General features: G+C 38.1%; 1 protein-coding gene across 4 annotated transcripts in view; it reads right to left on the bottom strand.

Moving 5' to 3' along the window:
* Window positions 1-21,879, bottom strand: part of ATG10 (autophagy related 10) — a 227,095-nt gene that overhangs the window by 5,743 nt on the left and 199,473 nt on the right. For 3 of the 4 annotated variants that reach the window (XM_060143233.1, XM_060143234.1, XM_060143235.1), the window contains exons 6-8: window positions 2,349-2,446; window positions 1,563-1,678; window positions 818-1,238 (exon numbers count right to left, since the gene is read on the bottom strand). In XM_060143233.1, the coding sequence (XP_059999216.1) occupies window positions 1,201-1,238; window positions 1,563-1,678; window positions 2,349-2,446 (252 nt within the window). In that variant the 3' untranslated portion in view covers window positions 818-1,200. Of the gene's footprint in view, window positions 1-817; window positions 1,239-1,562; window positions 1,679-2,348; window positions 2,447-21,879 lie in introns of those variants that run through there. The other variant, XR_009539520.1, reaches the window with a different exon arrangement.

The following is a 21,879-nucleotide window of genomic DNA, read 5'->3' as shown; positions in this document are numbered from 1 at the left end:
CCCTAGAAATGACATGGCTTGAGAAATGACTTGCTGAGAAATCTGTGTTTACATTAGGGAGAGTCGGGGGTGGGAGGTGGAAATCCCTTGCAGAAGCTGAAAAGATGTTAAGTGGTAAATACCAAAATGCCCAACAAGCATGTAAGCAGGCTCTCATCCCAGCAAGAATATGTGCAGCTCAGCGTTTTAAAATTTGCTTTTAGCTTTTCCAGCAGTTTGAATTAACCCTTTCTCTACTTCTGTTCCCTTCGTGAGAGTACAGCCCTTAACCTAGAGACTCACAGGGCTGTCGCTGTCCTCTGCTATTCGCCAGCAGATAATCCCCTCATCCTAACTGCTTCTCCAAAGTAGGCCGCCTCTCCAAATGCCTCCTAGACTTCCTTGCTATACAGATTCTCGGGGCAAGGTCCGGGCAATGTTAGGAAGTCAGTCCATCTTGCAGGAGCTATGCACAGAATTGGAAAAGACCTACTGGGAGACCAAAGCAACACAAATAAATGCCACTTGAAAGGTACATCCAGACCAGAACTTCTTCAGGAGCATGTGCATCAGAATCACCCCAGAGGGGCTGTTCCAGCAGGTGGCCCCAGCGTCTGTAATTGTAAAAGATCCTCAAGTGACTCTAAAGTGCATCCCCCACTGACAGACACTAATCTAGATGCTCTAAAGAGTCAATTATGTTTTTCTCTTAGTTTAAGACCCTAGCAAGTTCAAATGAAAAACAAAACAGGCAACCCCAAACCGAAAATTCTATGGTTCATCTTAATATCTTACTGACTATTAAACTTACTGACAGCCTAGGTGAATGACAATCAAATATAAGAAAGGTGACCATTTAATGAATATTTGCATAATACTTTACCGTATTTTCTCATACACTAAGGCTCTCATGTGCTTCACACAGCAACCCTGTGAGGTAGCTTGTTATTCTCAAATTAAAGGTGAAGAGAATGAGTCTCAGAGACATGAGGGAACGACCTGGAAGTGCCCTGATGATGTCAGTATTTCTATTACCAAGTTAGATTCCTTTTTTGCTATTTATAGTGATTTGTGTCTTTGCAGTGTGTCTTCTAAACATAGAGTACATCAGTTGCTGCAGACATTTGCTTCCAAGGGGAAAAAAATCCACGTCAAAATCTCGGTGATCTGAATCTCACACCATATTGGTCCCATTAAAACCAGGGCTGGCCACGTAAACTCTCAGAGTTCTTCTAAGCTCTTTGGCTCAATAGAAGAATCTGAAGAACAAGAACAAAACAAAAGCCAAGAAAATAAAAGAAGGTTAACTGAGCAGTAAAGACTTGTTTCAAGAATATCAATTCTAAAATAAAACCACTCAGCTCTGTGGTTGGGTGAGTGTTATTATAGCAAAGCCAAAAGCTTCCTAAATGAGTGGGTGCTGATTGGTTGGAAAACTAAACAAACAAGTCAGTGCCCAGTCCGTTAAAGATGAAAGCAGACTTAATACATGGTGGTGCCAGCAGGGACGACATATCCAAGTGCAGAAGAGACACCAGGATCTTTGCAACAGTGAAACATGCAGCGCAGGCTTCTCTTTTTACCTTGTCTGTCGACGTTTCCTTCATCCTGAAAGGCTGCTCTGGCGTAACTCAGAGGCAGATTCAGCCCGACAGCTGGCCCTACCATGCTCAGCCATGACGTGATGTAGTTGACATTCCTGGGAAACAAGTGAAACACAGAAAACTCTGTTTCCATTGTAGTTGTTTGAGTGGTAGAAAATCAGTTACCAACAATCATAGAAATGAGGCTTTCTTCAAAGACGTCCACTCAGCACCTGGAATCTCAGCATTTCCAAATGCCAGCCCATTGCTTAACAGGGACTTGAGGGCCAAAGAGGCTGAGGATCCATCCCTCACTAAAGCAGTTAAAGGGAAGGTCAAGGCACTGGGGCTCCTGACTTCCCTCGATGATTCCAAGTTGATGCAATTGACAACATTAGCTAAGGTAGCAGACTGCAGTTAAGTGCATGGCTTGGAGGCAAAAGTGCCTGGGTTCAAATGCCAGTTCCACCGCTTAACTAGACGTGTGACCTTAGCTGAGTCATTTAGCCCCTCTGTGCTTTAGCCTCCTCCTCTGCAAACTGGGCAAAATAATGGTCCTTAGCTCGGAGGGGTGTTACAGGAATCCAGTGCTTTACTATATCCGAAATACTTAGAACAGTGCCTAGCACACAGTAAAAAAAAAAAAAAAAAAAAATCAATAAATGTTAGCCATTACTATTATTACAAAGAATATTTCTTTTTTAGCTTAGCTTTTAGAATCACATAAAAAGATTTACACTTTTAAAATAAGAGTGAAAGCCAATGTAGCTTGATGGTGTTTCTTACCTATTGATTTTCTGAGAATTCTTTAACACAGGAGTCATGAATTCATTCGTCTTGCAGGGATGAAGTACAAAAAAGGGTTGTCCAAGTATCGGATGCTCCTGTAAGAATCAGAGTTGGCCCAGGATTGCCAGCTTAAGTTACCTTGAAAAAGTTAAAATCCATAATCTGGTTTACTCCTTTAAGATAAAGGTTTGTTTTAAATTTCAAGTTATAAAATTAAGATACAGATTGATTTCTATTTTGAAATATAATTCATAACCCAAACATGAGAAAAAGTTGGTGAGAAGAAACTATCGATAAAGGACAGACACTCAATACAAGCTGCAAATACATTTATCAGTTCCCTCTAACTGTTCTTTAGCTAGTGTTTCCTTTGGCCTATAATTATTCTTCAGTTTTAACTCAAGGATATCCATGAAGTCCAGGAGCCTGACCATCTGAACAATGCATTTCATTCATCTCTTTGTCAATGGTAAGGGGACCAAAATCATTCACATATTTTCTTACATAAATTTTGTCAACATGTTAATTGTTTCAGGCATAACTGCACCCAGTGCCAGTGGGCACATGTCCAGTGAGTAGACGGAATAGGTGGTGGTGTGGAAGGGGGACCAGCTGGCACTATTTAAATTGCACTGCTTCTGTCTGTCTGTCTGTCTCTCCCTGAGTTTCTCTGTTTATCTATGTCTCTACTTCTGTCTCCCCCAAGCCTACGGGGTTGTTTCCGCAAGTTCAAAGTCCGTAAGACGGAACTCCACTGCCTTTATGAGGGAATGACTGGATGTAAGATACAGGTCAGACTGCTGCCAAGTTAGGGATGTGAACATAATTTGGCAAGCATTGGGGAGCCCTAGAAGGTTTCTATATAGTGAGTGATCTATGCAGAAATTCTACCAATGCAAAAACAATTATTGTTGATAAATTTATCAATTGCTTACATTGTGCATTAGCCATCATGCCAGAGATTGCAAACCCAAATGCTGCTATGATCTGAATGTTTGTGTTCCCACAAATTCATACACTGAAATCCTAATGCCCACTGTGATGGTATTAGGAGGTAGGGCCTTTGGGAAGCCCTTAGGTCATAAGGGTGGAGCCCTCATGATGAGATTAATGCCTTTATAAAAGAGGCTCCAGAGGGCTAGCTTGCCCCTTTCTGCCATGTGAGGACACAGAGAGAAGTCTGCAACCTGGAAAAGGGTCCTCACAAGAGAGGGCTGGAGACCTAAACCTGGTCTCAGACTTCCAGCCTCCAGAACTGTAAGAAATAACTTTCTGTTGTATATCAACTACCCAATCTGTGTTATTTTGCTATAGCCACCCAAAGAGACCAAGACAACTACCTATGAAGACCAGACAGGTGACCCGAAGGGGTGAGGCCAATTAACTACACCAGCAGGTGACAAGGACTGTGGGGACCTGGAGAGCCCAGCCGAGGCTGTGCTTGCCACTCTGCTTCAGCCAGCTGTGCCATGTGGGGTGCAGGCTTGGTGTGCAAGGTCTTCCCATTTGTCAAAATAACCTAGAAATCCAGATTTTTATGCAAAACCCCCTAAATTTAAATATGGGCACAATTTTTTAAAAACATGGTGTGGGCCAAATAAAACAAGCCTGTAGGCTGGATCTCGACTAGGGGCTGCCTAGCTTCTTCTCCTGGCTTCTTCTCTTCTCAGCCAGTCCAAGGAGAAGCTGAACTCAGAGCTGTCCATGGGAAGAATTGTATCCTGCTGCCTCCACTGTCCAACCCTAAAACATTCATGGCTGTGCACAAGTGAACACACCCAACCATAAGAAATGGGAGGAATAGTTCCATTTGTATGGGTGACATTGGGCATGGAGATGCATGTGTTTGTGAGCACGTGTGTGCGCGTGTGGTGAGGGCTGAGCTATCCACTGGGAGTAGGTTGGAGTATGTCTCCCTGAGTGCCACCTCTGGATGTCTCTGCCCAGGGTCCTGATTCTCACACAGAGCTTGAGCTCCCATCTCCTGCTCTCTCCCTACCCCTCATTTCTGTCCCTAACCAGATGCTGGGGTCACAGCCCCAGATGTGTTATGCTTATCACAAGTCCTCCTGTCCAACTTGACTCTGGCTCCCCTTACCTGCCTTAAACTAATATTTTATTAATTCATCACATATCTAGTGATCATCTCTTATGTGTCTTCCAGGAATAGTTCTGGATCTAGTTACAGAGATCACTATTTCTAAGATAAACCAAGTCCCTGATCCCATGGAACTTACATTCCAGTGCAGGAGACAGCCAATAAACACATAGAACAAATAAGTAAACAGGATAATCTAGATAATAGTAAGTGCTATGAATAAAACAAAACAGGGTAATGTGATTTTGGAGGGACTGTGGTAATAATTTCGATTTGGTGAAAGGGAAGGCCTTACTGAAGAGGTGATCTTTAAAAAGAGATCAGAATGGCAAGAAAAACCCAACCGTGCAGAGAAACTTGATGGATACAGAAGACCATAAAGGGAAATGAGTATGGGAAATGTACACAGGAAATGTGAAAGAATTTTAGAATCATCCTGGACTAAAATAATTATTGCTTATAGAGCTGAGATTTAAAAGGTTAAATTTAGTCTAAATTCTTTTTGGATTACTTGTGTAGTAAACACTGGAAGGAATGAAGAGCAGGAACCAAATCTGTGAAGACATGTTACCTTCTTTAATAAAATGAAACCTAGACCTCCAAGGATGGCATTACATGGAACACTCATGAAGGGAAGAGTCAGCTCAGCCATACCTCCACTCCTCCAGGACTCACCCTCCCCTTGGCAGCCCTTGTTTCCCATGGCCACTCTCACGCTCATGGGGAAACTCCCCCAACTTTAAACACTTGAGCCCAAGTTTCCTGTAGCTGAGGTGGAATTGACTAGTCAAACAAGACTCTACTGAAAGCCTGGGAATACTGAAAGGGTAACAGAACACTAAGCAACAGGGCTCTAAAAGATCCAGAGTGTTACAATACTGGGGCTCCCAGGCCCATTTGAGTCATGGGGGACACTAGGAGGAGATCTTGGCTGGGCTTTCCCTTTCTGGCCTGCATGGTGGGTGGAAGCACTCACAACCACTATGCAAGAGTGTCCTCCAAGGATCTTAACCCCTAATAATTCAGTCTCCTTGAGGAGATGGTAACTCTCATGACGAATGGCTTCATCATATAGACAAGACCTTGCCTCTTCCTTACAGGTCTGTGGCCTAACGTTTACAAGACCTCAGAAGAATAACCACATCAGAGTATAACATACATCTGAGAGTTACAGACACACTTAAAGTTCAGGGGTCCATTTTCTAAGCAGATGTCGGCCCATGTCACATTGTAGCTCTGCTTATTGGATGCTCCTTAGTAAAGACTTGGACTTCATGTCTACAAGTCATCTTTTGCTCACTCCATATAGCAAGTAGATAAGAGCAGGCTTGGGATCTGTAGTTAAGACTTAAGTTCTGCTCCACTACTCAGTAGCTGTGAGCTTTGAGGCAAACCACTTAATCATTTCATGTCTCTGTTTCCTTATCTGATAACTGGGACTAATGATAGTATCTACCTCATAGACTGACTGTGTTACTTCAATGAAAAAATGCCAGAAAACTGTTCAAAACAGTGCCTGGCATATATAATAAGCACTTAGTTGGCTATTATTATTAAACCCATTGTTATCTAAACAGACAAGGATAGTAGCACTCAGACATCCAGAATATGGTCTTATAATACCCTATAACAAAGTCCAATTTCAATATTTAAAAACAAAAAGCTCCTATAGAGTTATGCAGCACAAGAAAAATATCACTGACCAGTGTCTAAATGTTTAGGAACATTTGACAACTGATTATAACCAAGGGCAAAAAAACTCTAAATTAGTAAAAAGTCTATGTACAATATATATGGCAATTAGAATTATCAATATATTGGTATTCAGGACAAATTAATGGAAAATAATTTAAAGAATTTAAATTAAAATACAAGTTCAGGCACTTCAAAAACCCTTCAGTAATCTACAGCATTTTAATATTCATTTTTCCTCAAACAAAATAAAAACAGTTATATTAGCATTTAAGGTTATATTCTAATAAAATGCATGGTAATGCTTATGTGAAACACTTTTTTAAATAATAGGGACTTTCATGCCTTAGAAGAGCTTTTAGATCAGCTTGGACAGTTCTTTAATACAGGTTTGGCGACATTAAAAAAAATTCTTTGTCTTTTATTATGTTAAGAACTTATATTTATATAATTAGATAGAATATATTTAAAGCAACAACTACCTTTAAAAATCAAATGTTTAAATTGTATTTTAAACATGAAAATTATATTGTTTTGGTAAGATGCGTTGGTTTAAAAAAGCCAAGCTATGAGATGTTGATCTCCTTACAATAGGAATTATAATAAGGAACATTTGTGTAATCTCGAGAAAAGTTTTATAAATAAATAACAATAGGAGTAGACTTCTAGCTATAGCAGAATGATATAGAGGTCAACAAATTTCCTTGAAAAACAAGTTTAAAACTGAACAAAACTGTCAAAAAAAAACCCACTTCTGGGATATGGAAATCAACCAAAGGCAAATAAAAAATTTGGTAAGTGTTTAACTCATGAAAAGCTGATAGAACCTCAAGTCAGACACAGAGAGAGTCTTCAGCCTTCTTGCCTAGAAATACTCTCATACTCTCCCCGACCTCCACCTGGCTCCTCAACAGGGAAGTTTTACGGGAGTGGAGCTAGCCATGAGAATCAGTAGCTGTGCTGCTAGCAGGGCTGACTTGATTTCCAACAGTCAAAGAAAACTACTGCCCGGTAGCATTAGCAACAAAATCTAATAGGGAGATCTTGGAGGTGAGACAGTTGTAGAAGGGCGAGGTAAGTTCTCCAGGTATCCTGGGCTGATGGGAACTAAGCACATGTTCAGGGGAGGTACAAGAAGGCCTGATGAAAAGTAAAAGCTGATGACAACTTGAACATTAACTGAAATTTGGATGTGCTCCCAACCCACACACATCCATGAACAAATGAGGGAAGGCTTATAGGCCTGAGGTATATAAGCACAACCTCTGTCCAATCACTGGCTAACCAGCAAGGTATGCAGATAGAGCTGGTGACCCTGTGGAAGTCAGGCAAAAACATGAAAATAAGAATGAAAGACAAAATAGAGACATGAATGGCCACACTTACAGAGTAGGCAAATTCTGCAGGTAAAACCTAGGAAAGCTACTAAAACAAACAAACAAAAACAACAGCAACAATAACAAAGAGACAACCCTCAGGGGAAAATATAGGAATCCAGAATTGCTACAATATATTACCTAAATTGTCTAGTTTTCAAAGAAATTTATGAGACAGGCAAAGAAACAGAAAAGATACACACAAAGGGAAAAAAATCTATTGATAAAAACTGACTCTGAGTGGGCCTGGTTATCAGATTTACATAGAATTCAAAGCAGCTATTATAAATTTGTTTGAAGAATTAAAGAAAACTATATTTAAAGAGTTAAAAGGGGAAAATTATGATAATGACTCTGCAAATAGGTAATCTCAATCAAAGAACACAAACTATAAAAAGAACCAAATAAAAATTTGGAGTTGGAAAGTACAATACAGATATAAAAAATTCACTAGATGGATTCAGCAGTAGATATGAGATGGCAATAAAAAGAATTAATGATTTTGAAGATATGTTAATAGAAATTATTCAATCTGAAGGGAAAAATAAAAATGAAGAAAAAAGAACAAAGCCTCAGAGACCTGTGGGACAATACCAAGCATACCAGCATAGCCGTAGTAGGAGTCTGAGAAGAAAAGGAGAGAGAAAAGGGCAGGCAAAATGTTTGAAGAAATACTGGCTGAAAAGTTCTAAAATTTGATGAAAAACATTTAAGCTACAGATACAAGAAGCTCAACAAACCCTAAGTAGAAACACAAAAATCCACACCTAGCCACATCATAGTCAAATGGTCGAAAGCCAAAGACAGGAGAAAATCTTAAAAGTAGCAAAGAGAGCAAGAACTCGTCACATAAAGAGGAATAAGAATACAATAATGGCTGGCTTCTCATAGCAGCAGAAAGACATATTCAAGTCCTGGGGAAAAAAAAACCTAGAACTGTCAATCAAGAATTCTATATCCAGCAAAACTGTCCTTCAAAAATGAAGGTAATGTAAATACATTCTCAAGGAACAGACTGAGAGAATTCCTTGCTAGTTGACTTGCCTATAAGATACACTAAAGGAAGTCCTTCAGGCAATAATACCAGAGGGTATTAGTGAGATACCAGAGGGTAACTCAAATCCACAGGAAAAAATAAAAAGCATCATAAATGGTAAACATAAAAAACGAGCTAAGTATATTTTCTTCTCTTAATTACTTTGACATAGGATTATATAAGCAAAAATTATAATACTGTAGTGTTGGGTTTATAACATACATAAATGTAATATACATGACAATAATAGCACAAAGGAAGGGAGGGGATAAAACTATATGGAACAAAGTTACTGTATTTTAGCCAAATTAACTTGTGCTCCCGCCATTAGAATGTTAGTAAAGGTATTGTTTTTGAGAGCATTTAGAACTCAAAAGGTCCTTCTTGTTGTTAAATAAATCCTTTAAGTATGTTATTAATCAAAGTTAGCCTTGTGACTTGAGCCAATACTATTTTTTTCAGTCACATTCAATGAGCTTATCCTGTAAGCCAAGCAATTTGTATTCAGACAAAGTACGGTAGAGAATTTACAAATAATTTGAGGCATTTGATCAGTGTAGACAATCTGGATAATATTCTTCAAAAGCCTTTTTTCTGCAATGGAGATTTTTTAAGGTTTACACTATCAGGAAGGATTATCTGTATTTTCTACTTTCTCCTTCAGACAGCCAGAATCAGAGATAAAAGCATCTTTACTTGGTTTAGGAATTATGTGTTGGAGTTAAAAAATCTAAAATCCTACACCTTATTTGTTTAACATACCATTTTCAGAAATGGAAGAACATCAAAACTGTCAGGATCGCTTTAGTGACATTTCTTAGATCAATTCAGAAGGTAAATTTGTGTGAAAGTGCTACCATCTGCTGTCAGTACTAATGAACTGATGCAAATCTGCGCTGGGAAAAATGTCAGTGTGTAAATGCAGGCAGCCAATGAACTGTGTTAGGCTTACAACTCAATAAACACTTCTACTGGAACAAAGTTCTGCTAAATGGTTTTCCGTGAAAGTAGAAATGATGGGTCAGATTTCTATCTCTGTAACTCCAGAGGAGTTATAGTGGCACATTCTCTTATGAAATTTAATTTAGCACAATCTCTTATGAAATTTAATTTAGCAATGGTTAAATGTCTCATAAAATAAGTCTGACATGACTACTGTGAATTGGTTTCAGAACTATTAGATATGACTATCATAAGGAAATGATAATACTGCACCTTCATTCTTACATCTAATAAATATGATGAGTTACTTGGTTCATTTCTTAATTTTCTTGGCTCTCCAGGACGGCACAAATATAATTTCACGTGCTAAGCTTTCATCCAGTTTCACATTCCAGACTGATCAAATTTGCCTTCCACTCGGGGCACATGCCTTAGAAATGGAGAAGGGTATCTCCCTCATCCTGCCTCCTCAGGCTAGGAAAGGAAAATGGCCACTGAGCACCTACAGTACCAGGCACTGTACTAAGAGCTTTGCAGGGGTCCCCTTTCCCAATAACTCTGAGATAGGCTTTATTATTGCCACTTTGGAGAACAAGTTCCAAGAGATTATGCCTTACAGGCATCCAAGTGAGCATCCAAAGTGCATGCTCATGCACCGTACCTCCTCATCCCATTGACCAGAGCTGGTGTCAAGGATCGTCCCTGGTTTTAATCCTCTCCAGTCCACTTCTTTAAAAATCTATTTTTTCAAATTTCAAATTAATGTATTTTCATAAAAATTATAAGCAATACATGGAGAGTTCAGAAAATACAGAAAAGAACAATGAATAAAAACAGAATTATCTAAAACTGCCCAACTCAGATTTATTCCATTTGGTGAATTCCCTTTCAGATCTTTTATACACATGTTTATAGTTTTCTGTTGCTTTTTATTGACTGAACAGATATTTATCGAGTGCCTACTATGTGCCAGTCCCACCATATGTGTCTTTTGTCAATCAGTCCTTTGTCTTCTGTTTTACTAATTTCTGCAGTTATTTTTATTATTTCCTTTCATATAATTTGTTTGGTTTTCTTATTCATTTATATTAGTTCTTTAGTATCTTTTGAGGATATTGATTCTTTTCATTTATTCAACCACCATTGTGAGCCATGCACTGGGTCAAATGTTAGTAATACAATGGTACATAAACAGATTACCCTTGCTCTCATAAAAGTTGCTGAAACAGTCAAAACATTGTTTATTTCCAGATTGTCATTAAATTATTTTCATGATGATTTAGATATGAAATGTATTATTAAATGATTAAATCAATAATTTTTCTCCTTTGTTATTTCTTTTATCATTTTTATGTTTAAAAAATCCTCTTCATAAGTCAGAAAGAGAAAAACAAATATCATATATTAACACATATATGTGGAATCTAGAAAAATGGTACAGATGAACCTATTTGCAGGGCAGGAATAGAAACTCAGACATAGAGAATGGATGTGTGGATACAGGGTTGGAAGGGGAGGGTGGGATGAATTGGGAGATTAGGTTTGACATAAATATACTACTATGTGTAAAATAGATAGGTAGTGGGAACCTGCTGTAGAGCACAGGGAACTCAGCTCGGTGCTGTCTGATGACCTAGATGGGTGGGATGGTAGGGGGGAGGTCCAAGAAGGAGGGGATAAATGTATACATAGAGCTGATTCACTTCACTGTACAGCAGAAACTAACACAACATTGTAAAAGCAACTACACTCCAATAAAAAAAAATCTTCTTCAGAATCAGAAAACCAGATATTTACCTATATTTATGTACAGTTTATCATGACACTTCTTGCTGTTCCCCGAACACAATGCTTTTTCTTACCTCCAGACTTTTGAACATGCAGTTCTCTCTGCCGGGAACACCCTCCCCAACCCCCCTCACCTACTAATGTCCTTTTCTTCCCTACAAATCTCAGCTTTCTTTTACCCCAACTCTGTATCAGGTGCCCTCCCTCTGTGTTCCCACTGCACCCATGCTTAAGCCTACTGCTTAATTCCTCACTGTTCTGTATAGGACATTGACTGTTTACAGGAGTCCTCCTCTACTATAATTTCTTGAGGGCAGAAGAAATATTCTGATTACTATTTTAATCTCAGCATCCAGGACAGTGCGTTTCATCTAGTAGGCACTCAACAATAATTTGTGGAATTACTGCATAGAAAAAGACATCCTACTATGCCAAAGTAAATTATTACTGGCACACGCAGCCTGTTCCATAAAGGGGAATATTTGTGCAGGAATCACCAATGGCCTCCACGAAAGAGACCAAACCATTCTCTCTCCTTAGCACAAAACCAGGGGCAGCACCTCCTGTACATTTATAAGAGTCCCCAGATAAGAAATTCAATATCTGTTTTCTGAAATATTTCCTCCAAAGTGTACCTAAGAACAAAGAAGAGTTTGAGGGTATGGTTAGGAATAACTCTCTATGTAAAAAACTTATGTCTACTATATAATATATTCTAAAATCTACTGGTTTCTACATAAAAATAATATCTTTCATTATCATTTTAAAAAACTGATGCAAGATGCATATTTTAGTTCTGTGAATTAGCCTTCCCTCTGCCATGCCACACTATTCCCCTAAGGTTTGTTACTCAGACTTAGAAGCAGATCAAATACTACTAAAATATGTAATAAACTCATGCCTTTCTACTTAACTCACTCCTTCATTACTTCATGCAATTTTTGCTCATGCATTCAATAAACAGCACTGAATACCTAATGTGGGTAAGACTCTATGCTAAACATTCGTCCATCTAGCCATCCACCTCCCCACTCATTTATTCAACGAATATTTATGGAGCCTGTTCTATGTACCAGGCACTGTTCTAGGCACTGGAAATATAAGTACACTCAAGACAGAAGCAAAATCTGCTTTCACAGAGGTTACTTTTAGTTTGAAGTACTAGAAAGATATAAAACAACATCCTATTATCTCAACTCCTAAGGTTTACAGTCAGTTACATGCCCAGGACTGAAAGTCCCAGATCGCACCTCAAGGGCAGAGAGTTCCAAAGGTAAAGTAAGTTTGTCACTACTCACTTCCCTTCCCTTAGGATTTCTAAACAGAATGGAAAAGCAGATCCCCAGGGAGAATAGCAGTGTCACCTGGTCTAATGATGGGAGATGAATAATAGGACTTGTGACCAGTAACAAGAAAAGCTGGCAAGAGAGACGCCCTCGGTGGGAGGGATTTTTTTTTTTTCATCATTTGGAAAGAAGGCATGGGGAGGCTTCACACTCCACAGAAAACTGTGTAGGTGATCACAGTGGCACTAGCATAGAATGAGATGCTCCCCACTGTAGGATGGAGGGTTTCCTAAGGAAGACATATAAGTACCTGAGGCCATAGAGGAGCTCACCAGTAAACTAAAGGAAAACCACGATGCACAGGTGGCCAAGCCTGAGACCCCACACGTGGAAAGAAGGCTTGTTCCCTGGAATGATACTCATGGTATCCAGGTATCATGATATCCTGATGCCTGGAACTCAACTACTATTTTCACCCAGCAGAGCTAATGCTTATTGTAGTTGTGCGATTCCTATAATTCTATGTTGAGTGCTCTGCAATGGGAAACACCAAACTGAACACAGGGTATATAAATCTCCATGAGCTGAGAGCGACCTTGAGTCAAAAGAAATACGTCATCTCCTCTCCTCATTTCTCCCCATGCCCCTGTTAGGACAGCTGCAATGCAAGGATTACAGAAATCACTATAATACACAACATTTAAAAGACACAAACCCAGGAATATAGGAACTCAGAGAAAGAAAAGGTCAGTTTTGTCTGGGAGGAGGAGCGAGTAGCAAAGATTTCCTGAAGATGTGGTATTTAACCTGGTCCAAACCCTAAAGGATGGGCAGGGCTTGGAGCAGGGGAAGAGTATGGCAGTAGAATTGAAGACAGAAAGAGGCTTCTCTAAGTTTAATGGGAAGGGAGTTAAGTGAGAGGCACAGAGACTTCCATCTTTTGAGTAAGACTAACAAGTTTGGTAAACTGAAGAAGAAAAAAAAAATGCCTCTTTTTTTGTTTGTTTGTTTTGTTTTTTTGGTATGTTGTTAAATGATTGAGGTAATCCCTGTAAGTTCCAAAGTATTTGCTGGAAATAATCAACACCTACACAAGACAAAGAAGGTTTGAAGTTCGAGCAATCCTCTCTTATAGTTTTGAAAAAAAGGGAAAAAGGGGGTAAAGAAGATATACCCTGGTACACATTTTTACCCCTAATAAGTGCATGAGGATATAGTTAGAAAGACAGTGAGAAAATATTTAAGAAAAAAAATATGTGGAAAGAAATGAAAGTCATGCCGAAGTACCCAAGAAAGGTCCCCACAAGCTATGCTTTGCTCTAGCTGTACCTGTTGACATTTTGTGGCCAGTTAATTGGGAATAAAATTCTAGTGGTGTTTGGAAAGGTGGATTTAAAAAAAAATAGTTCCTCAAATTCATATGTTGCACAGAAGCCACTAGGCTTCCTAGAAGTTTTTTTTTTTTTCTTTTTTTTGCGGTATGCGGGCCTCTCACTGTTGTGGCCTCTCCCATTGCGGAGCACAGGCTCTGGACGCGCAGGCTCAGCGGCCATGGCTCACGGGCCCAGCCGCTCCACGGCATAGTGGGATCTTCCCGGACCGGGGCACGAACCCGTGTCCCCTGCATCGGCAGGCGGACTCTCAACCACTGTGCCACCAAGGAAGCCCAGCTTCCTAGAATTTTTATTAAAAATTACAGACACCAGAGCAACAGTCCTTAGATACGACCTCTTCTGCTAACAAAAACCTTCTTTTCATGGCTCCAGAGGAAGTCCAGAAACTAATTCTCCCACCCCTGCATAAATCTACAAAGGGCTCCCTCCTTGGGCTGCTGACAGTCCCAACTGCGACTCCTGGATTAGAGAGCAGAGTTTTAATATATTTATAGAGTCTATACATGGGTTGTTGCTTTAAGCAACACCATTAATATGCCAGAACTCTGCATTCTCAAACTTATTCACTTATCAATTTGTTGTACATAATTTAATCTTTCTGTATTTTGATATGCAAAATGGAAATAGCACTGCTGATACTTCACAGGGTGAAAGGAGATAACCAACAAGACGATTATAAAGCTTGCTGGGGGAAAAAAGAGCTTATGTAAATGTCTATTAATTAAACAGGAATGGCTGCACAACTAGGTCAGGCATGATGATAAGACAGAACAACCAACCCCAGCCATCAGCATCAAAAGGAAGAAATGAGCATTTAATGCTAATAGCACTTGTTGGTTGCATTTTATAAAGAATATTAAATTGTAATATTCTGTAACATAACATGGAATAGCATATTTCAGACCATACTCAAATAATTCTTTGATAGAACATAAACTTATTAGAGACAACAGCCAAAAACAAAAACAAAAACACAAGCCAATTACTAATGAAGAACTTGCAAAAAGCTAATCAAAGCTCTCATCCAGAGAAAATGAGAAAATCTGAGCTCAGAATGATTTTGTATATTGATGAGATTTTATACAGCACCACAGAAAGAAAAATAAAGCAGCTTTAAATGAAGACAAAAAGGACTTTAAGTCTCTGTTAAAAAGCCTTGTTATGGTCCATATCAATGTTTTTATTAAAATGTTCTGTTCGGGTGGAAACATCCATTTTTAAAAAGTACCTGATGGGTGGTGTTGGCAGTAGAGGACACACTCGGTTTCCTGTCTCTCTGGTCAAATCCCTGAGTTGTGGGAGGCTCACACAGAAGAACCTTCATTCAGCCTCCACCCTTTTTGTACAAATCTGCTCAGAGAGGTGGCTTATCCACCTCTCTGGCCCTCAGAAATTATGGAGTCAAGACTCATGTCCAGATTCAAGAATAGAACTTAGTCTTTCTCTACCAACACCAAGCCTACTGAGACTAAATGCGGCACTTGAGCATGAAACAACTTGCAGGCATTACATTTATTCTATTTTTGTCTTAAAGGAAAACAATAGGGAGCTTGTGCTTTCCAAGCATTAATTCTTTTTTTTTTTCCCTTCCACTACGTTACATAACGGTGACAATTTTTGGCTAAGTTTATTTCTGGGATACTCACTAAAACAGTGACACCACTTTAGATTATGTTGGGGTATAATAAAGTGGTGAATCAGCAATTAGAAAAGTCAAGGATTTTCAAGAACAAACTCACAAAACAGCCTAATTTATTGGTAACCAGATATTAATGTCTAGCAACTATCACATAGGAAGATGTTTTATGAGCAACACAAAATAAAATAGCAGTCTGTTAGTATAATTACTCTTTAGGATGATGCCAAATAGAATTTTAAAGTAACAGAACAACATACAGATTAATCTTTAAGATGATTTTTTAAAATACCACAATGCTTCTCTTTATGTAAAATAATCAACATAAGTTTCTAACAAAACACCCCAGTTTACAGCTAACAGGTATTTCCTTCCTGACTCTTACCCAGTTTTGATAATGAAAATATTCTTTTTATACCCAGAAGCAGATTCCTAGTGATTTCTTTAAGTTAAAATCAGTTTTTCTCTTTAGAAGTGCTCTAGAAAGAGAGTCTATGAAGAAAATTCCTAAGGATGTGATAAACCCATTATAAAATCTGTTACTCATCTAATAATGAAAAATGTTAGGTAAAGATTGGACCAGTAAAAATTTAGCTACAATGAGATACTCCCCCAGTTTTTAGACTATTAGTCATTTGAAACCAGGAAACAAAAACAATGCTACTAATAGGCTACAGTATTAAGAAATCATATTCTTCTATATAAAATATAATCATGGATTTTCTTTCAGGCAATAATTATATCCTGGTATTTTGCAAACAAGTGTTAGAAAGAGGAATAAGCTGATACATATGGGCAAGAATGGCAGTTTCTTATATTTAAAGATATTTTTCTTAAAATATAAGCAACTTAATAATGTCAGGAGTAAAAAAATGTATACTCTAATCCTATTTCCTGACCAAACATTTCTCCATAGTAACTTCTGTCAGAATCCTAAAAACTGATTTTTATACTTTGGATCTAGTTCTGTATTTTCTAGACACTAAAGTCTAGGACACAAGAAAGAGTCTAAAGTCGAAAAAGAAAATCAGTAGCAGCAAATACAGAGGGTTTCCACATGAACTCAGGAGTGAACCCTGATTTAAAGGCTGAGCTCTGAGCTCACCATTATTTTTTTTTAAATTTTTTAATTTAATTTAATTTAATTTTTATACAGCAGTTTCTTATTAGTCATCAGTTTTATACACGTCAGTGTATACATGTCAATCCCAATCTCCCAACTCATCACACCCCACCCCCACCACCACCACCACCACTTTCCCTCCTTGGTGTCCATACGTTTCTTCTCTACATCTGTGTCTCTATTTCTGCCCTGCAAACCGGTTCGTCTGTACCATTTTTCTAGGTTCCACATATATGCATTAATATACGATATTTGTTTTTCTCTATCTGACTTATTTCACTCTGTATGACAGTCTCTAGATCCATCCACGTCTCAAAAAATGACTCAGTTTCGTTCCTTTTTATGGCTGAGTAATATTCCATTGTATATATGTACCACATCTTCTTTATCCATTCATCTTTCGATGGGCATTTAGGTTGCATCCATGACCTGGCTATTGTAAACAGTGCTGCAATGAACATTGGGGTGCATGTGTCTTTTTGAATCATGGTTTTCTCGGAGTATATTCCCAGGAGTGGAATTGCTGGATCATATGGTGATTCTGTTTTTAGTTTTCTAAGGAGCCTCCATACTATTCTCCACAGTGGCTGTATCAATTTACATTCCCACCAACAGTGCAAGAGGGTTCCCTTTTCTCCACACCTTCTCCAGCATTTGCTGTTTGTAGATTTTCTGATGATGCCCATTCTAACTGGTGTGAGGTGATACCTCATTGTAGTTTTGATTTGCATTTCTCTAATAATTAGTGAGGTTGAGCAGCTTTTCATGTGCTTCTTGGCCATCTGTATGTCTTCTTTGGAGAAATGTCTATTTAGGTCTTCTGCCCATTTTTGGATTGGGTTGTTTGTTTTTTTAATACTGAGCTGCATGGGCTGTTTATATATTTTGGAGATTAATCCTTGGTCTGTTGATTCATTTGCAAATATTTTCTCCCATTCTGAAGGTTGTCTTTTCGTCTTGTTTGTAGTTTCCTTTGCTGTGCAAAAGCTTTTAAGTTTCATTAGGTCCCATTTGTTTATTTTTGGTTTTATTTCCATTATTCTACTAGGTGGATCAAAAAAGATCTTGCTGTGATTTATGTCAAAGAGTGTTCTTCCTATATTTTCCGCTAAGAGTTTTATAGTGTCCAGTCTTACATTTAGGTCTCTAATCCATTTTGAGTTTATTTTTGTGTATGGTGTTAGGGAGTGTTCTAATTTCATTCTTTTACATGTAGCTGTCCAGTATTCCCAGCATTTCTGTTTTCATTTCTAATTTTATTGAGAGACTGTCTTTTCTCCATTGTATATCCTTGCCTCCTTTGTCATAGATTAGTTGACCATAGGTGCGTGGGTTTATCTCTGGGCTTTCTATCCTGTTCCATTGATCTATATTTCTGTTTTTGTGCCAGTACCATACTGTCTTGATTACTGTAGCTTTGTTGTATAGTCTGAAGTCAGGGAGTCTGATTCCTCCAGCTCTGTTTTTTTCCCTCAAGACTGCTTTGGTTATTCAGGGACTTTTGTGTCTCCATACAAATTTTTAGATATTTTTGTTCTAGTTCTGTAAAGAATGCCATTGGTAATTTGACAGAGATTGCATTGAACCTGTAGATTCTTTGGGTAGTATAGTCATTTTCATAATATTGATTCTTCCAATCCAAGAACATGGTGTATCTTTCCATCTGTGGTATCATTTTTAATTTCTTTCATCAGTGTCTTATAGTTTTCTGCATACAGGTCTTCTGTCTCCCTAGGTAGGTTTATTTCTAGGTATTTTATTCTTTTTGTTGCAGTGGTAAATGGGAGTGTTTCCTTAATTTCTCTTTTAGATTTTTCATCATTAGTGTATAGGAATGCAAGAGATTTTCTGTGCATTAATTTTGTATCCTGCAACCTTACCAAATTCATTGGTTAGCTCTAGTAGTTTTCTGGTGGCATCTTTAGGATTCTCTCTGTATAGTATCGTGTCATCTACAAACAGTGACAGTTTTACTTCTTCTTTTCCAATTTGTATTCCTTTTATTTCTTTTTCTTCTATGATTGCCATGGCTAGGACTTCCAAAATTATGTTGAATAATAGTGGCAAGAGTGGACATCTTTGTCTTGTTCCTGATCTTAGAGGAAATGATTTCAGTTTTTCTCCATTGAGAATGATGTTTGCTGTGGGTTTTTCATGTATGGCCTTTATTATGTTGAGGTAGGTTCCCTCTATGCCCACGTTCTGGAGAGTTTTTATCATAAATGGGTGTTGAATTTTGTCAGAAGCTTTTTCTGCCTCTATTGAGATGATCATATGGTTTTTATTCTTCAGTTTGTTAATATGGTGTAACACACTGATTGATTTGCATATATTGAAGAATCCTTGCATTCCTGAGATAAACCCCACTTGCTCACGGTGTATGATCCTTTTAATGTGCTGTTGGATTCTGTTTGCTAGTATTTTGTTGAGGATTTTTGCATCTATGTTCATCAGTGATACTGGCCTGTAATTTTCTTTTTTTGTAGTATCTTTGTCTGGTTTTGCTATCAGGGTGATGGTGGCCTCATAGAATGAATTGGGGAGTGTTCCTTCCTCTGCAATTTTTTGGAAGAGTTTGAGAAGGATGGGTGTTAGCTCTTCTCTAAATGTTTGATAGAATTCGCCTGTGAAGCCATCTGGTCCTGCACTCTTGTTTGTTGGAAGATTTTTAATCACAGTTTAAATTTCATTACTTGTGATTGGTCTGTTCATATTTTCTATTTCTTCCTGGTTCAGTTGTGGAAGGTTATACCTTTTTAAGAATTTGTCCATTTCTTCCAGGTTGTCCACTTTATTGGCATAGAGTTGCTTGTAGTAGTGTCTTAGGATGCTTTGTATTTCTGTGTTGACTGTTGTAACTTCTCTTTTTTCATTTCTAATTTTATTGATTTGAGTCCTCTCCCTCTTTTTCTTGATGAGTCTGGCTAATGGTTTATCAATTTTGTTTATCTTCTCAAAGAACCAGCTTTTCATTTTCCTGATCTTTGCTATTGTTTTCTTTGTTTCTATTTCATTTATTTCTGCTCTGATCTTTATGATTTCTTTCCTTCTACTAACTTTGGGTTTTGTTTGTTCTTCTTTCTCTAGTTCCCTTAGGTGTAACGTTAGATTGTGTATTTGAGATTTTTCTTGTTTCTTGAGGTTGGCTTGTATTGCTGTAAACTTCCCTCTTAGAACTGTTTTTGCTGCATCCCATAGGTTTTGGATCATCGTGTTTTCATTGTCATTTGTCTCTAGGTATATTTTGATTTCCTCTTTGATTTCTTCAGTGATCTCTTGGTTATTTAGTTACATATTGTTTAGCCTCCATGTGTTTGTGTTTTTTACGTTTTTTTCCCTGTAATTGATTTCTAACCTCATAGCATGTGGTCAGATAAGATGCTTGATACAATTTCAATTTTCTTAAATTTACTGAAGCTTGATTTGTGACCCAAGATGTGATCTATCCTGGAGAATGTTCCGTGTGCACTTGAGAAAAAAGTGTAATCTGCTGTTTTTGGATGGAATGTCCTATAAATATCAATTAAGTCTACCTGGTCTATTGTGTCATTTAAACCTTGTGTTTCCTTATTAATTTTCTGTTTGGATGATCTGTCAATTGGTGTAAGTGAGGTGTTAAAGTCCCCCACTATTATTGTGTCACTGTCAATTTCATCTTTTATAGCTGTTAGCAGTTGCCTTATGTATTGAGGTGCTCCTATGTTGGGTGCATATATATTTATAATTGTTGAATCTTCTTCTTGGATTGATTCCTTGATCATTATGTAGTGCCCTTCCTTGTCTCTTGTAACATTTTTTATTTTAAAGTCTATTTTATCTGATATGAGTATTACTACTCCAGCTTTCTTTTGATTTCCATTTGCATGGAGTATCTTTTCCCATCCCCTCACTTTCAGTCTGTATGTGTCCCTAGTTCTGAAGTGGGTCTCTTGTAGACAGCATATAGATGGGTCTTGTTTTTGTATCCATTCAGCAAGCCTGTGTCTTTTGGTTGGAGCATTTAATCCATTCACGTTTAAGGTAATTATCGATATGTATGTTCCTATTACCACTTTCATAATTGTTATGGGTTTGGTTTTGTAGGTCCGTTTCTTCTCTAGTGTTTCCCACTTAGAGAAGTTCCTTTAGCATTTGTTGGAGAGCTGGTTTGGTGGTGCTGAATTCTCTTAGCTTTTGCTTGTCTGTAAAGCTTTGATTTCTCCATCGAATCTGAATGAGATCTTTGCCGGGTAGAATAATCTTGGTTGTAGGTTCTTCCCTTTCATCACCTTAAGTATATCATGCCACTCCCTTCTTGCTTGTAGAGTTTCTGCTGAAAAATCAGCTTTTAACCTTATGGGAGTTCCCTTGTATGTTATTTGTCACTTTTCCCTTGTTGCTTTCAAAAATTTTTCTTTGCTTTTAATTTCTGTCAATTTGATTACTATGTGTCTCAGCATGTTTCTCCTTGGGTTTATCCTGCCTGGGACTCTCTGCACTTCCTGGACTTGGGTGGCTATTTCCTTTCCCATGTTAGGGAAGTTTTCGATTATAATCTCTTCATATATTTTCTTGGGTTGTTTCTCTCTTTCTTCTGCTTCTGGGACCCCTATAATGTGAATGTTGTTGCATTTAATGTTGTCCCAGAGGTCTCTTAGGCTGTCTTCATTTCTTTCCATTCTTTTTTCTTTATTCTGTTCAGTGGCAGTGAATTCCACCATTCTGTCTTCCAGGTCACTTATCCATTCTTCTGCCTCAGTTATTCTGCTATTGATTCCTTCTAGTGTATTTTTCATTTCAGTTATTGTATTCTTCATCTCTGTTTGTTTGTTCTTTAATTCCTCTAGGTCTTTGTTCTTTAATTCTTCTAGGTCTTTGTTAAACATTTCTTGCATCTTCTCGATCTTTGCCTCCATTCTTTTTCTGAGGTCCTGTATCACCTTCAGTATCATTATTCTGAATTCTTTTTCTGGAAGGTTGCCTATCTCCACTTCATTTAGTTGTCTTTCTGTGATTTCATCTTGTTCCTTCATCTGGTACATAACCCTCTGCCTTTTCATCTTGTCTATCTTTCTGTGAATGTGGTTTTTTTCCAAAGCCTGCAGGATTGTAATTCTTCTTGCTTCTGCTGTCTGCCTTCTATCTGAGCTCACCATTATTTTCTCCATTGCCTTTCAG

Source organism: Lagenorhynchus albirostris, chromosome 3 (genome assembly GCF_949774975.1).
Source record: "Lagenorhynchus albirostris chromosome 3, mLagAlb1.1, whole genome shotgun sequence".
Lineage (NCBI taxonomy): Eukaryota > Metazoa > Chordata > Mammalia > Artiodactyla > Delphinidae > Lagenorhynchus > Lagenorhynchus albirostris.
The sequence above is the reverse complement of the archived record's forward strand: the minus strand, read 5'-3'. Positions and strand labels throughout refer to the sequence as shown.